At 41.5% G+C, this 13685-nt stretch overlaps 1 protein-coding gene across 1 annotated transcript in view; it reads left to right on the top strand.

Annotated features, from left to right (window-relative positions):
• The window catches only part of GRID2 (glutamate ionotropic receptor delta type subunit 2), a 368933-nt gene extending 360997 nt beyond the window's left edge, over positions 1-7936 (top strand). The window contains exon 14 of the mRNA XM_088660515.1: positions 5389-7936. Coding sequence (XP_088516641.1) covers positions 5389-5811 — 423 coding nt within the window. The 3' untranslated portion in view covers positions 5812-7936. The remainder of the gene's footprint in view (positions 1-5388) is intronic.
• Positions 7937-13685: the final 5749 nt, after the last annotated feature.

The following is a 13685-nucleotide window of genomic DNA, read 5'->3' as shown; positions in this document are numbered from 1 at the left end:
AGTGTCACTGTAAATTTATTTCTATGCTGAAAGATTAACAGCGTGGCAAAGGATGAAGGGGATCTTCAGTGCATATTTCCAGACGAAATACAATTTTGGAGTCAAAATCTGGTCAGTCTTGAGTTAATTCATCTATTGTTGGACCAACTAATTGTTTTAAATGTTGCAAGCTTTCAAACTTAGGCCCACATTTCTTGTACTAGTGCAGTGTGGTTCCCACCAAGACATGAATTGTATGGCTGCCATATTGTATGGCATGTTGTTTGTGTGAAGTGGCCCCATGTGATGCAGGCTAATTTTAAATATGTTGATGCAGCACACACAGAGAGACTGGAAATGAAGGGTTGCACTGATGTGGTCAATACTGGCCTGACCCACATCTGCTACTGCTACACACAAGCAGCATACCACATGGTATACAGCACTCATATGATTTGTCATCATCGGAAGACCAGCCACGTTGATAATGCATCAACCACATTCTTTTTCACATATGGAAATTCAGAACAAAATAGTACAAATATGTACTGCTATATATTCAGACTGACAGTTACATGATGATGGGATTTGATACCTTTAACATAAAGGTGGTGGATATAGAGAATCACACATAAAGGTTCCAATGCATACTAGGAGTTCGATCTTCTCAAATTATCTCACCAAAGGGGCAATCTCCTATGTACAGAGGGTAGATGTGCAGAGTTTCCATTTGTGTAACTTAATGATGCACATACAGGAGCTCCATGCACACAACACTGCGCACACGAGTCTCTAAATTTGTAAATGAATTAGTATGTGCAGTTAGGTTTCCCCTGGATAAATACCTGGGGGATCTGGTTTCTTTAAGTCTAACCACTTCAAAGGCGTGGTAAGAAATGGGGAAAGAATGCAGCTAGTGAAAAAAATAGTAACTAGAGAATAAGGCATGCCCCTGCCCCTCGTGCTCTTTAGCCCCTTTCATGTGCTACTCACCTGAAGAGGCAAAGTGTGTAGAAAGAGACTGTGGAGCTATACCTCTGGTTCTGATTGTACCTTGCTTCTCCTCTGCCATCCACACTAATATTCCCATGGATGTCTGAGGCAGGGGAACCTTCATACATGCACACACCTTTACAATCAGGGGTCCTGGATCCAGAGAACCCTACATGTCTTTAGGCATGTATAATAATGGATGAACCAGAGCCCTGGCCCCATATTACTTTTCTCCATCCTTTGCCCATTTGAGCAAGTAACACAGAAGGGGGCTTTGGGTTTTCACCGATCTCCTGTTCTGAAAAAGGTTATGTTAGCAAAGCTGAATGTTAATTTGGAAAGGGCACACAGTACAGAGTCAATACATGTTCAGTGCATATTATTTATAATCACTTCATCTTTCTGTTTACTTTTCTACATGTTACTAGTCAGTGATTAGTGGAGTTAACATACAGGTATTTATACTGAATTTTGCAGGGATTTTTCAGAAATTTTTGCTTTGGAAACAAAACAAGGAAAAATATGAGCAAGCCATCATATTTTAAAGTAACTTCAGTGGAGTCATTGCAGTCCTGCTTTTGGCCAAGTGAATAACAGAATCTCTGGCATATTGACTACCAGAAAATATTAAATAGGGTAACATGTTGTTTCTTCCAAAGTATTAAATTAAGCATATACATGTACTAAATAAGCACTAAATAAATATTTAGTACTGCTGGTACTAAATAAGCATGTTCTGCTACTAAATGAACCAACTACTATAATTAGGCATCTAGCATTACTTACAAAAATATTAAATCAAAAATTAGTTTTAACATGAGTCACATTTTATTTCAAAATATAAGAGCTTTTCCATTTAAATTAGAGCTCAGGAACTTGCGGTCTTCCAGGTGTTGTTGGACTACGGTTCCCATCATGCCTGACCATTGGCCATGCCGGTTGGAGCTTATGGAAGCAGGAATCAAACAACCTCCAGGGGGCCACAGGTTTCCCACCCCTACTGAAAATTCAGCAAAAAAACAAAAATAGGTGCTGCTTTGAGTTGTTTTTATTCAGACAACACGATTCAAAGGAGCAGCAAACTAGAGCATAGCAGGCAAAGATCTCGCTAGTTTGTTCCAATCAATATGTGAAATTCAGCATGGGATCTCAAGGGCTCACAATTTTCTCCATGACTATTCTACGCAAAGCACACAGTACTTCCTGTCTCTAATATTCTTTTGTGCCGTTCCTCCCTCCACAATTTCCCTATGATCTTTGTCTCCATTTCCCCGTATTTTTCCTGTACTGTTTGCCTTGTGTCTCTTGCACTCAGCCTTTCGCCCTAAAAAGAACACGGCCTTGAGGGAAATTACATGGGCCACGCAAATGCGAAATTGAAACACAGCGATTACACACATTGTGCTGGTCATGCTGAAAGGCCCTAAGAGGAAGAACAGGGGCAAGCCTACTGCTAGTGATACTTGGGATACTTCCAGGTATCAGCTTTATTGCAGGCAATAACTCACAGAAAAGATACCTCTTATCATGGTGGTTTAGATCTGCCACTGCTGGCTCTTTGACTGTTACTGCACATTTAAACTAGCAGCAATCAGCACAGTTAACATTAGCTTGCAGGTAGCTGTCATGCTTGTCAACATTCTAGTCACCTACAAAAGCACAACAGTCGTTGAAGAAAGCCAAATGGGTCATGCCGAACTCTGCTGTTCTGCTAGCACAGCACACTTCCACTTGTGCAACAGAACTCTCCCCTGGAGTCCCCTGCACACCCTTAAAATCTGGTCCAGGGGGCTGGAGGACCCTCTGGAGAATATTTTGAGGGCACTCAAGGAGAGGAAATGAAGGGAAACTCCATCATGCCCCCCCCAGATCAAGTAAAGCAATAGAAATACTGAACTAACTGACCGATCACATCGGTTCTGCTCCCTCTAACAAATATCCTGGCTACACCCATGCACCCCATTGCATGAGTGGAACTTCCCTCATGCAGCACTGGATGCGACCCAAAATACGGAAATGCTCCATAAAAAGTCACTGAAGCTTTATGATGATGAAATAGAAAAAGAAAAAAAGAATTAGTAGTCTTGGTATTTTCAGAGTAGAGTCCTATTCCGTTTAACACCTAGAAGGAAAGTCCGGTTGTACTGAAGCTCTTGGGCCAAGCTGCTGGTAACTCCATCAACCATACTCAAATTCAATGTTTATTCTAAAACACATCTTCCACCAAACCAGCTTGCAAACTGGCTCTCATAAGGTCAAACAGGGTGGCAGGTGTGTTGCCAAAGCTATTTTCTACGAATCCACATTTGTTTGTGGATATGGCATATTAGAGTTTTATGTGTGGGATTCAACTAATCAGCCTCAACAGCAGAAGCGCTGCACAAGGAGTTCAGCTCACACAATGGGGCTTTCCCTGCTCTCCTCACCCACCCACCCCACACACACACATTCCTGTCCCCCTCAAAATTGACTCAATGGGGGGGGCAGGGGGAAACCTCCAGAACAGCTCACCAAAGTGGAGTGTGAGAAGAGTGGGGATTGTTCCATCATGATGATTGGAAGAGCACAACATTGAATTCCACCCTATATATTTATATTCCTGAAATATCTAAACTTCTAGCTGATAAATTTAAGTCTCTTATATTTAATAAAGCTACTGAGAATTCTATGGAATGTAAAGAGGGGTGGAGAAAAAGGATGAGATTCTGGTTTTCTACAGGAATAAATTTTGTTGCTGACATTTCCAAATTTTCATTTAATTTATAGATTATTATTTTTCTTGGTGGGGGAACAAGCTTGATTGCAAAGATAGCTATAATTCTGTTGAATATTTCTATTGCATCAAAGTTAAAAAATTCCCAAGAGAATGAAAACAGTGATTCAGTTCTTTAGAGCAGTGGTCCTCAACCCCTGCGCCACGGACCGCTATCGGTCTGTGGATGAATTGGTACCGGGCCGCCCAAGGAACATTAATTACAATTAAATTAAAATAATTAAATCAAAACAATCTAAATAAAATATAAACAATCAACGTCCCCCCCCCCTCAGCGGGCCGCAGTAAAATTATCAAACGTTGACTGGTCCGCGGCAATAAAAAGGCTGGGGAGCACTGCTTTAGAGGATCTAAGCACTAAAAAGATTACAATGCCACAGCCATATGTAATTTAAAATAAAAACAATACTTTAAGTTGTAAAATAAAATTTTATTATTCAAAATGTCACAAAATTTGCAGGTGTGCTGAAACATACATGCAAGCATGCCATGTGGTACATGTGACAGTGTCTAGTTTCCTCACATTGTTTCTATCTCATGAGAACAACACCTCCTTGTTGAGGTGGGATAAATACTAAAAAGAGAACAGGAAAATGAGCAAATAGTTTGGAGTGGAGTGTAAGGAAGTCTAAGGAAGTTCTGATTTTTCCCACGATGACTACTTCAACGCTCTAATGTTTTTTGGGGGGAAATATTTAATGTCAAATCATTTCCCAAAAATAGTCTATTTTGGAGTGGGGTGCCCCTATTTTGCTGTGCCCCTAAGCATGCGGTTAGTCTGCCTATTGGGCAATCCAGCACCACCAGTACCAATAACTTATTCTGAGCCAATCTGTTTTCGACCCTAAGCTTGGTTGCTGTTATTTTTGTGGATCAATAGCTAAATACCCATCACAGTAATGGATGGGAAGCTAAGGGTGATTGGATGGACATGGGCCTTGTGATGTCAGATAGCAGCACTGCTTAGAACTCATGTCCTCTCACTTCCGATACCTTTCCAGAGCTGGCAAAGAGTTGAAAGGAGCCAGAGGCACTTGCCTAAACTGTCGTACTATAGCACTGCCCTTCCAACGCAAAACAAAAGAGTACATCACACTGAAAATGTAATGTGTGGTCTACATCCAGCAGCTCTCACAATCTTCTCCAGTCATTCAACACTTCACTGTACTTCATCTTCATTACACAAAAGTCATTTTTATCCATGTAACATTGGTCTAAATCACGAGCATCCCACTTCCAAATCCTCATCCTTCCAACAAGCATTTCTCTGCAGCATCTGCAGCCAGATGTTCAAGAGGCTAAACGCTTTGGAAAGGGAGAGTGCACTTGTATGCCATCCAAATCACACAACTCACCCCTATAAGAAAGATTTACCACAGATTATTTGCATTCTGCCTTGGCGGTTGTAAATTAAGGCACCATTTTTGCCAGTATTCATATGTTTTGCTTAAACTAGTTAGATGGTTCAGCAAAGGACTTGTTGGGCCTCTCTTGTTTTTAACTGATGTGCAACAAGCCTAGTTTTTTTTATTTGAATAGTTCTGAATTATTATTCTGTGGAAAATCTTTCTGGGGTTCCCCCCCCCCTAGAGAAAGGTGGCACTGAGTGATTTGTTGTTGTTTTTCCTCCTTTTGCCTTCCAGGATGACAAGGAAATTGACCTGGAGCATCTCCATAGACGTGTGAACAGCCTCTGCACAGATGACGAGAGCCCCCATAAACAGTTTTCCACCTCATCTATAGACTTGACTCCCCTGGACATTGATACTTTGCCCACGCGTCAAGCTCTAGAGCAGATCAGTGACTTCAGGAACACTCATATCACGACCACAACCTTCATACCAGAACAGATCCAGACTCTTAGTCGTACGCTTTCAGCTAAAGCTGCTTCTGGGTTCTCTTTTGGCAGTGTGCCTGAACACCGAACTGGCCCTTTCAGGCACAGGGCTCCGAATGGGGGCTTTTTCAGAAGCCCCATCAAAACGATGTCCTCCATTCCCTATCAACCAACTCCAACCTTAGGGCTCAACATCGGTAACGACCCAGACCGAGGCACCTCCATATAAAGCTTCAGACATTGTTTTGTCACTGTTTCTTTCTAGGACTCCCTTTGCAAGGAGCAGCTGTGATATTTGTGGGACTAACATGGATGTAACTTTTTAAAAAGAAATCAGGAGTATTAGTAACAACTCACTTATTCTTCCCCTCCTCTTTTTCGCTTTCTCTCTACTTGAGGCCATGGTTTTCACTCCAGCTCCTCTAGAGTAGCTCCATTAGCTCAACTGGTGTGTCTCTGGAATAAGCGCTTTCTAGAATGTATTATGGCCCCAACTCTGTAAACCATCAAATCAACTCATTCTGGCCAGTGGGATTACTCTGAAGTAACTTCAACTGAGCCACTATTTTAAAAACAACAGGTCTGCCACTTCCCCAACATTCTACTAGTACAGCATTTCATAAACTTGAAGACAAGGAAACAGACACTGAGCCTGTATCCAATATATGGGGTTATTTCACTGAAAGACCTTTGTATTTTTTCGCCTTTGAGTTTTTATACAATTGCAATAACTTCAGTCTTTTCTCTGTGTTCTGCTGCATCCATTACAGTGCTCCACTGCTGTTCTGTGTCCTGTTAACTGTGGACCAAAGGCAAACCTTGCAGTATTTACAGTTGGGGGGGGGGTTGAGAGAAAGGGGAAAGAGAAGGGAGAGACCATTCAGGCCACCTAATATGAGAATGCAATTTTGTAGGATTTCAAGAAGCCATTGCTATGCCAGTAAAGACTACAGTTAAATCTCCTTTTTGCACTGCAACAGTGCATATGACCTTTATGTGATTGTACAGTGTTTCAAAGGTTTTATTTTCCTTATGTACAGTAAACTGTATCATATGGCAGAATCCTCTGTTCTGTTAAATAAATTAGTAGCTCATACATATACATATATGTATATACATATACCTTGGTATATGTATATATATGTATGTATCATGTATATATCTAATAAAACGGAAGCTGATGCTATTGCAATTTGTCTAATAAAGCTTTAGTTTTAAAAAAAAGTGTTGTATACTGGAAAGATGTACAGAACAGGGGGTTTTCCACAAAGAAAAGGAAGGGTGGTTTAATGTTATTTGCATTGTTTTATATTTAATGCCTTTTATTTTATTAGAACATCTAGGGCAATGTAACATTTGTACCTAGATGTGTAACTCATTCATTTAGGTTTTTGCATTGGCTATTCAGCTGTGTTTAAGGGTAACCTTGATCACCTTTTACTTTGGAATTACTTTTGACAAAATGGGAAAAACTGGTAGGTAAAAACACACACACATATATACATCGAGAGACAGCTGATTTTCAGTTCCCAAGGGCTTGAAAAACAGATCATGGGAGGTTAATAAATGCTCTTCAAAATCAATACTATCCATCATTGCAAGTGTGGTGTGAGAGTTTGAGGATGTCAGCGGTCAAGAAATATTGGTGTGGCCTTAATTGCAATCCTGTGTTACTCCAAGAATATAAAGGAGAGGGGAGGGAAACAAAAGAATGATCTCTTGTTTAAATCTTTATTACATATTCAATTATAGATGTATTTTTGACGTGAGTGCCAATTGTATAGAACGATAAACTGATGACGGCGAAAACAGTGCCTCCTTTGGCACGGCGGCATTTTTGAAGCTAACACTCTTACCTGTTTAGATCTGTAAAATGAGCTTTCAGTTGTAATCCTTAAAAACTAAAATGCGATTAAGTAGAAAGCGAGCCAACTTATCCTGTGTTTTATTTTTAATTTGTTTTAATACTTATTTTAACCTAACTCCATTATGTGGCTAAGCCTTGATTATAGGAAGCAACTTAGGTGATCTGCTTTAGGAGAAATTTCAAGATATATTCTTCAGATCTATTCTATTTTGATGCTTAATTCTGTTCTGGGAAAGCATCTTGTACTGTCACTGTTTTTTGTATGAAATCTTCATAATATTGTCTACTGTGTAAGGCAGAACAATTTTCTTATCATGCAAAAGGCCATTTTGTTTCTAGGGTACAAGTGTTTAAAAGCATGCACAACTTGTTTCCCCTTGTAACATTCATGAGCTCCTACACAACTGACTTTTTAGAAGAAGAAGAAGAAGAAGAAGAAGAAGAAGAAGAAGAAGAAGAAGAAGAAGAAGAAGAAGAAGAAGAAGAAGGAGGAGGAGGACAGAAAGAAATTTCTTTACAACAAACTAGAGGGATATACCAGATGTTGCAGTGATTTTAGTGATAAACCAATTATTTCAATGTGTTGCCTATTATACTGATACACAAAACACATTTTGGAGGCCTCAGTTACAAGTGGCAGAGCTTTCTGTGTATAATTTGTCTAAATAATTTGTCTAATAAAATTGTTTTCTAAACTTGCCTCTCTGCTTGTTTCGACTACCCTGTATGCGAGAAGAAACCATGCCCACCAATCATACCCTCTGCAAGGCTCCAGTGCATGTTTACCTGGAGCCAGGTAGGGGTGGAGCCAGCTGTTAGCTTATCAAATGCATGGCTCCAGTCCATTGTTTGCTAGGTAAAGGTAAAGGGACCCCTGACCATTAGGTCCAGTCATGACCGACTCTGGGGTTGTGCGCTCATCTCGCATTATTGGTCGAGGGAGCCGGCGTATAGCTTCCAGGTCATGTGGCCAGCATGACAAAGCCGCTTCTGGCGAACCAGAGCAGCACATGGAAATGCTGTTTACCTTCCCGCTGTAGCGGTTCCTATTTATCTACTTGCATTTTGACGTGCTTTCGAACTGCTAGGTTGGCAGGAGCTGGGACCGAGCAACGGGAGCTCACCCCGTCACAGGGATTCGAACCGCCGACCTTCTGATCAGCAAGCCCTAGGCTCAGTGGTTTAACCACAGCGCCACCTGGGTCCCTAAGGTAACACAAATGCAATGCCAAGGGATCATTTGCAGGGTAAGCTTAACAGGTGTGTAGAGAAGGGGGTACTCAATTCCTTATACCACCTGTTGATTATTCCACTAAAAATCCCTACTCTCTGAGACTGATTTACTTTTCAGCAGAGGCGGTTTTAGAGTACTGCAACCAGTGTAGCTGTACTGGGCGCCATGCTGTTGGGAGCACCCAAACTATGATATAGAATGTGCCATGAGAGATGGGGTGGGCACCAAAATTTAGCATTGCCTGCTAGGCAGGGGGTTGGACTGGATGGCACTTGTGGTCTCTTCCAACTCTATGATTCTATGCCACTGAAATTTGAGAGTCCAAAGTCCGCCACTTGTTTTCAGGTTCACTTCCAGTTTCAAAACTAAGGGAGATTTGTGATTTGCAGCCCTCTGATCTTCCCCCACAAATGCATTCCAACCTCTACAATAGAATTACAAAGGTTGAGAACCCCACATTTCCCAAGTTACCTTGCCTAGTTTGGCCCTAATCATATTAAAATAGAAGGAAATGGTTTCCGAGTCCATCCCTTTTGTGCACATTCAGCATTTTTGATATGGCACTCTCAATATGTTGAGCTCCAGGTGCATATCCAAGCCCCTGTGGCTGTACAAGTCACTGGGCTGGGGGGCACATGGATACATCAATGGAATGGATTGGTATTTGCTTAAAAGCTGCCATGTAATTCTGAAATGCTTGTGCAGTAGGACTTTCCCATTGGATTCTCACTATTTCCAGTGAATGAATCCAGCGAATTCTTAGCTTGCTGTATTGTGAACTTCCTCATTTCTAGGGATAGCTACAGGGTAAAATGCTTTATTAATATTTAATAAAGAATGTTTTTTATAATAATAATAAACCATGTCTATTAATACCTTGTTTTTTTAATTAAGATTTACAATCAAGGTGCCTTTAGAAAAAGCCAATGAGCTGTGCTCTCAACTGGGTTAGTTCCCAACATAATACTTGTGGTAAGATAAAATCTTCATGAGACGATCCATTAAACCAGTAACTCTTGCATTATGTGTGGCGAGAAGGGTTGTTATTTATTTATTTATTTATTTATTTATTTATTTATTTAACCCCCCAATCTGGCTGGGTTTCCCCCGCCACTCTGGGCGGCTTCCAACAAATACCAAAATACTTTAAAATATCACATATTAAAAACTTCCCTAAACAGGGCTGCCTTTAGGTGTTTTCTAAATGTCAGGTTGTTGTTTATCTCTTTGACCTCCGATGGGAGGGCGTTCCACAGGGCGGGCACCACTACCGAAAAGGTTGGGATGTGCCGTAAAAAAATCAAGCAGCCCTGTTGAATACCACCACTGCTCAATACCTACTGGAGTAGAGACATGCTATAAAAATAATAATAATCTCCCCCCTCCTCCATTTTCTGCCAATATGGATAGCGACAGCACCTCAGCAGGCAGAGCAAGGATGCATTGCGATTCCCTGATCCAGCATGCACTAGAAGTGGAATGCCCAGAATAATCTCATAGTAATAGCAATAGTAGTAGATCTAGGTTGATTGATTTATATATCATTTTTCAGCCCAAAGGTCCCTAAGTGGTGAACAGTAGTATATTAATACAACAAAAGCGACAAGGCAGGTTCAATAACATGCAATAAAACAGGATAGCAAAATCACTGCATAAGAGGAGAGGAATGAAACAAAGTCTTCCCAAACTAAAGGATTAAAGAGGGTTCTCCCTGACCCTACCAGAGCAAGAAACCTGAACAATGAGATAGACTTTAAAAAAGGCTACCCAAACTAGAATAATTGAGAATAGATAAACAACAACCCGATTCTAACTACTCAAGTGTTCAGGGTGAACAAGCGAAGCAAACTTTTTGCCTACAGAACAGATTTGTTGTGGGTTTTGAAATAAATAAATCAGAGCACATCCAATATTAATAGCTGCCACAAAAGGAGGAAATCCAACACTTCCTCCTGTAAACCTTGGGGCTACCATGAATCAGCTGGTGTGTCTCTTTTGTGCGTGACTAGTGGTGTTTCAGCTAACATTTCCATGAGCCCATGATGACTTGAAGCAGGAAAATGGCAGTTTCAGAACATCAGCAGAGTGACTTCAGTATTTGAAGAAGTGTGCATGCACACAAAAGCTTATACCCAGAACAAACTTAGTTGGTCTCTAAGGCGCTACTGGACAATTTATTTTATTTTATTACTTATTTCAGCTCAGGTGTTCACAAGCTGCCCAAGCTGGAGAATTTAGGAGTCCAAGAAAGACCGCCAATGTTACTGTAGTCCTTGGGTTTTGATTCAATGCTCAGATGCAGCAATTGTGGTGATTGAGGACTTTTGCTTGGGTCAGAGTAGATTTTCCCCTTGCCCCCGCTCCTTTCCTAGGGAAAACATACTCTTTAGTGCGGCAGTCCAGAGAAAATACAAATTGCTGTTTCCTCCTACAGAGTGCGAAAGAGCAGTTTTCCCTGGGGGAAACCAGTGGGACAAGAGGAAGTGCCTATGAGCATCTAATTTGCATAGGGAAGGTGTTCTTCCCTGGACTGGATTAAGCATACTCTGAAGCTGTTCTCAATTTGTACTGGGGCTGCTACAGCTACTGGGCTGCTGTTCAGCCTTGGACATTAACGAAAGCACAGCTGCCTAACCTAACGTTACCAGATGTCCCCGTAACCTGGGGACAGTCCCCAGATTTACAAATCAGTCCCCTGTCAAAATCCTATCATTCCTACTGAAGTTGAAAAGTGTCCCCGGATTCATTGAAAACAACCTGGTAACCTAACCAGCAGGCCTCCAGATGATAAGCTCCAACTCCCATCAGCCCCGGAAAGCATGGCCAATGGTCAGGGGAAATGGAAGTTGCACTCCCAACAACATGTGGAGGACCACCGGCCCCCACCCTTGAACTAAATGGATTAACGATGCAATCCTTTGCATGCCTACTCAGAAGTAATTCCCTCTGAGTTCAGCGGTACTTGCTCCAATGTAAATGTGCTTGAAACCTAAAACTGGCTAAAAGACATAAAATCTGTCTTAACTGACTGTAGATCAGGTTGCTTATTCAGTAGCAAAACCCAAGAGAATTGTTTCCTTTAAAGTAAAACTGTTTGGACTATGTTTGTTTGTTTGTTTACATTATCTTGCTTTCTGTTATGTTAACTGTATCAGAGTGGCGTTCTTTGGCAGAAAAGTAGGAGAAAAACAAACTTAAGCAAATCTACTTTGTATCAAATGCAATACTGTAGTGGTTGTGTGCAAGGCTGCCACCACAGAAAGTAATCCAAGAGAGAGAATAAATTTCACAGGAATGCAACATGGAGGTGGGAGATTGGCAAGATGGGGCAGGGCAGGCTCTGTTGTGGTGCAGTTGCCCAGCAATTTTTTTTAATCATTGCAGGCATAAATCAGTAATACCATTAGCACAGCCCTAATTCTCTAAGTGCATGCATACATACACACACTAATAACTTATTACTCAATACCTGATGACGCATAACTAAATGTGTGAACAGACTACATGGGAAGGGAGGGCATGTTTGGGATTGCAGTTATATTTGTGGTACGTTACCTGTGATTGCTCTTTAGCACATGCAAGTTGCCATTTTAGGCTGCATGCCATTAAATGTGAATGGATATGTGTGAACAAGCTTTGGGGTGGCAACGGGAGAGTAGAAACAGTTGCAGAAAAAAACCAATGTCCTTCTATTCTGTGCAGCAGCAATATCCTTTATTCCCAGTGCACTTCAGATAGACTCTTTCTGCTTTTGCTAGTGTGCATTTTTAAGTGGGCTGAGCAGATCCATAACCTGGATTTTGGAGAAGGTGATCAGGTTTGATACATTACTTAGCTATATTCCCTTGATAAACAGTTTGCCTAGAAATATATGAGGAATAAAGGATACTTTTGCTGCTCAGGTGCTGTGCTTTTTTCCTAAATATCTCTTGCACATGTTTAATCCCTCTTGTTGCTTTGATGCATACAATTAGCCCTACCTCTTCCCTATGAACAAAGACGGGACTGCACAAACTGTGAATAGAACAACAAGCCTTGCAATGTTCACGGGTGTAAAGATATCGTTGCATGCCACCTCAATCGCCAAACAGTGCAAGATTCCAGAAGTTCCTTTTGGAAATGAAGCACAGCAGAGACTGTGGTGTCATAGAATCCTAGAGTTGGAAGGGGCCGAAGGGTCATCTAGTCCAACCCCCTGCAATGCAGGAATCTCAGCTAAAGCATCCATGACAGATGGCCATACAACCTCTGCTTATAAACCTCCAAGGAAGGAGAGTCCGCCACCTCTTGTGGGAGTCTGTTCCACTATACGATACATAGCTTCTTTACACATTTATACAGCCTGAGCCCACGATGGAGAGGTTCACAGCATTAACACCCAAAGAAGGTCTTGTTTCTCCCATAGCCACAGCTGTGGATTCAAACATAAACCAACCATTGTGCTTGGACCCACTCTCCGGCTTGCTGCCTTTACCAGCTTGCAACCTTTATTCCTCTAGGTCACAGCCAACCCTAAAGACTCTGATTCAAACTCTGGCTTTGTCTTCTAACTCACTTTGAGCTGGAGGAGGGGCACCACCCATCTCGTGACTGATGTACCTCAGTAATTTTTCAGTGCTCTGAAGTGGGCCATGGGAAAGAAAGTTTGAGAACCCCTGCCCTGTGAGCACAGCAGAGACCAAAAAGTAGCCAGTAAATGAAACCAGCTGTTTGTAGCTGTTGGTGAGCTGTTAATATTAGTTACAATCAATGTACACGTGAAACATAATTTATAGAAAGCAAACCTGAAGATGTTTGAGTTTTCTCTGGCTCTTTCAGGAAAACAGAGGTGGGGTGGGGTGGGGTAGGGGAATCCTTAACAAAGATGTTTGCAACCTGCTGCACCTTCTGCAGCCAGTAGATGGCACTTCAGCACTATGCTTACCAGCTTTCAATTTTAAGTAAGTTTCTAAATCTCTGGCTATCAGAACAGAGCACTTCCAGACTGCCACTATTTTACAAG

Source organism: Zootoca vivipara, chromosome Z1, assembly GCF_965207765.1.
Source record: "Zootoca vivipara chromosome Z1, rZooViv2.hap1.1, whole genome shotgun sequence".
NCBI lineage: Eukaryota > Metazoa > Chordata > Lepidosauria > Squamata > Lacertidae > Zootoca > Zootoca vivipara.
This window is presented reverse-complemented; position numbering and strand designations above follow the sequence as displayed.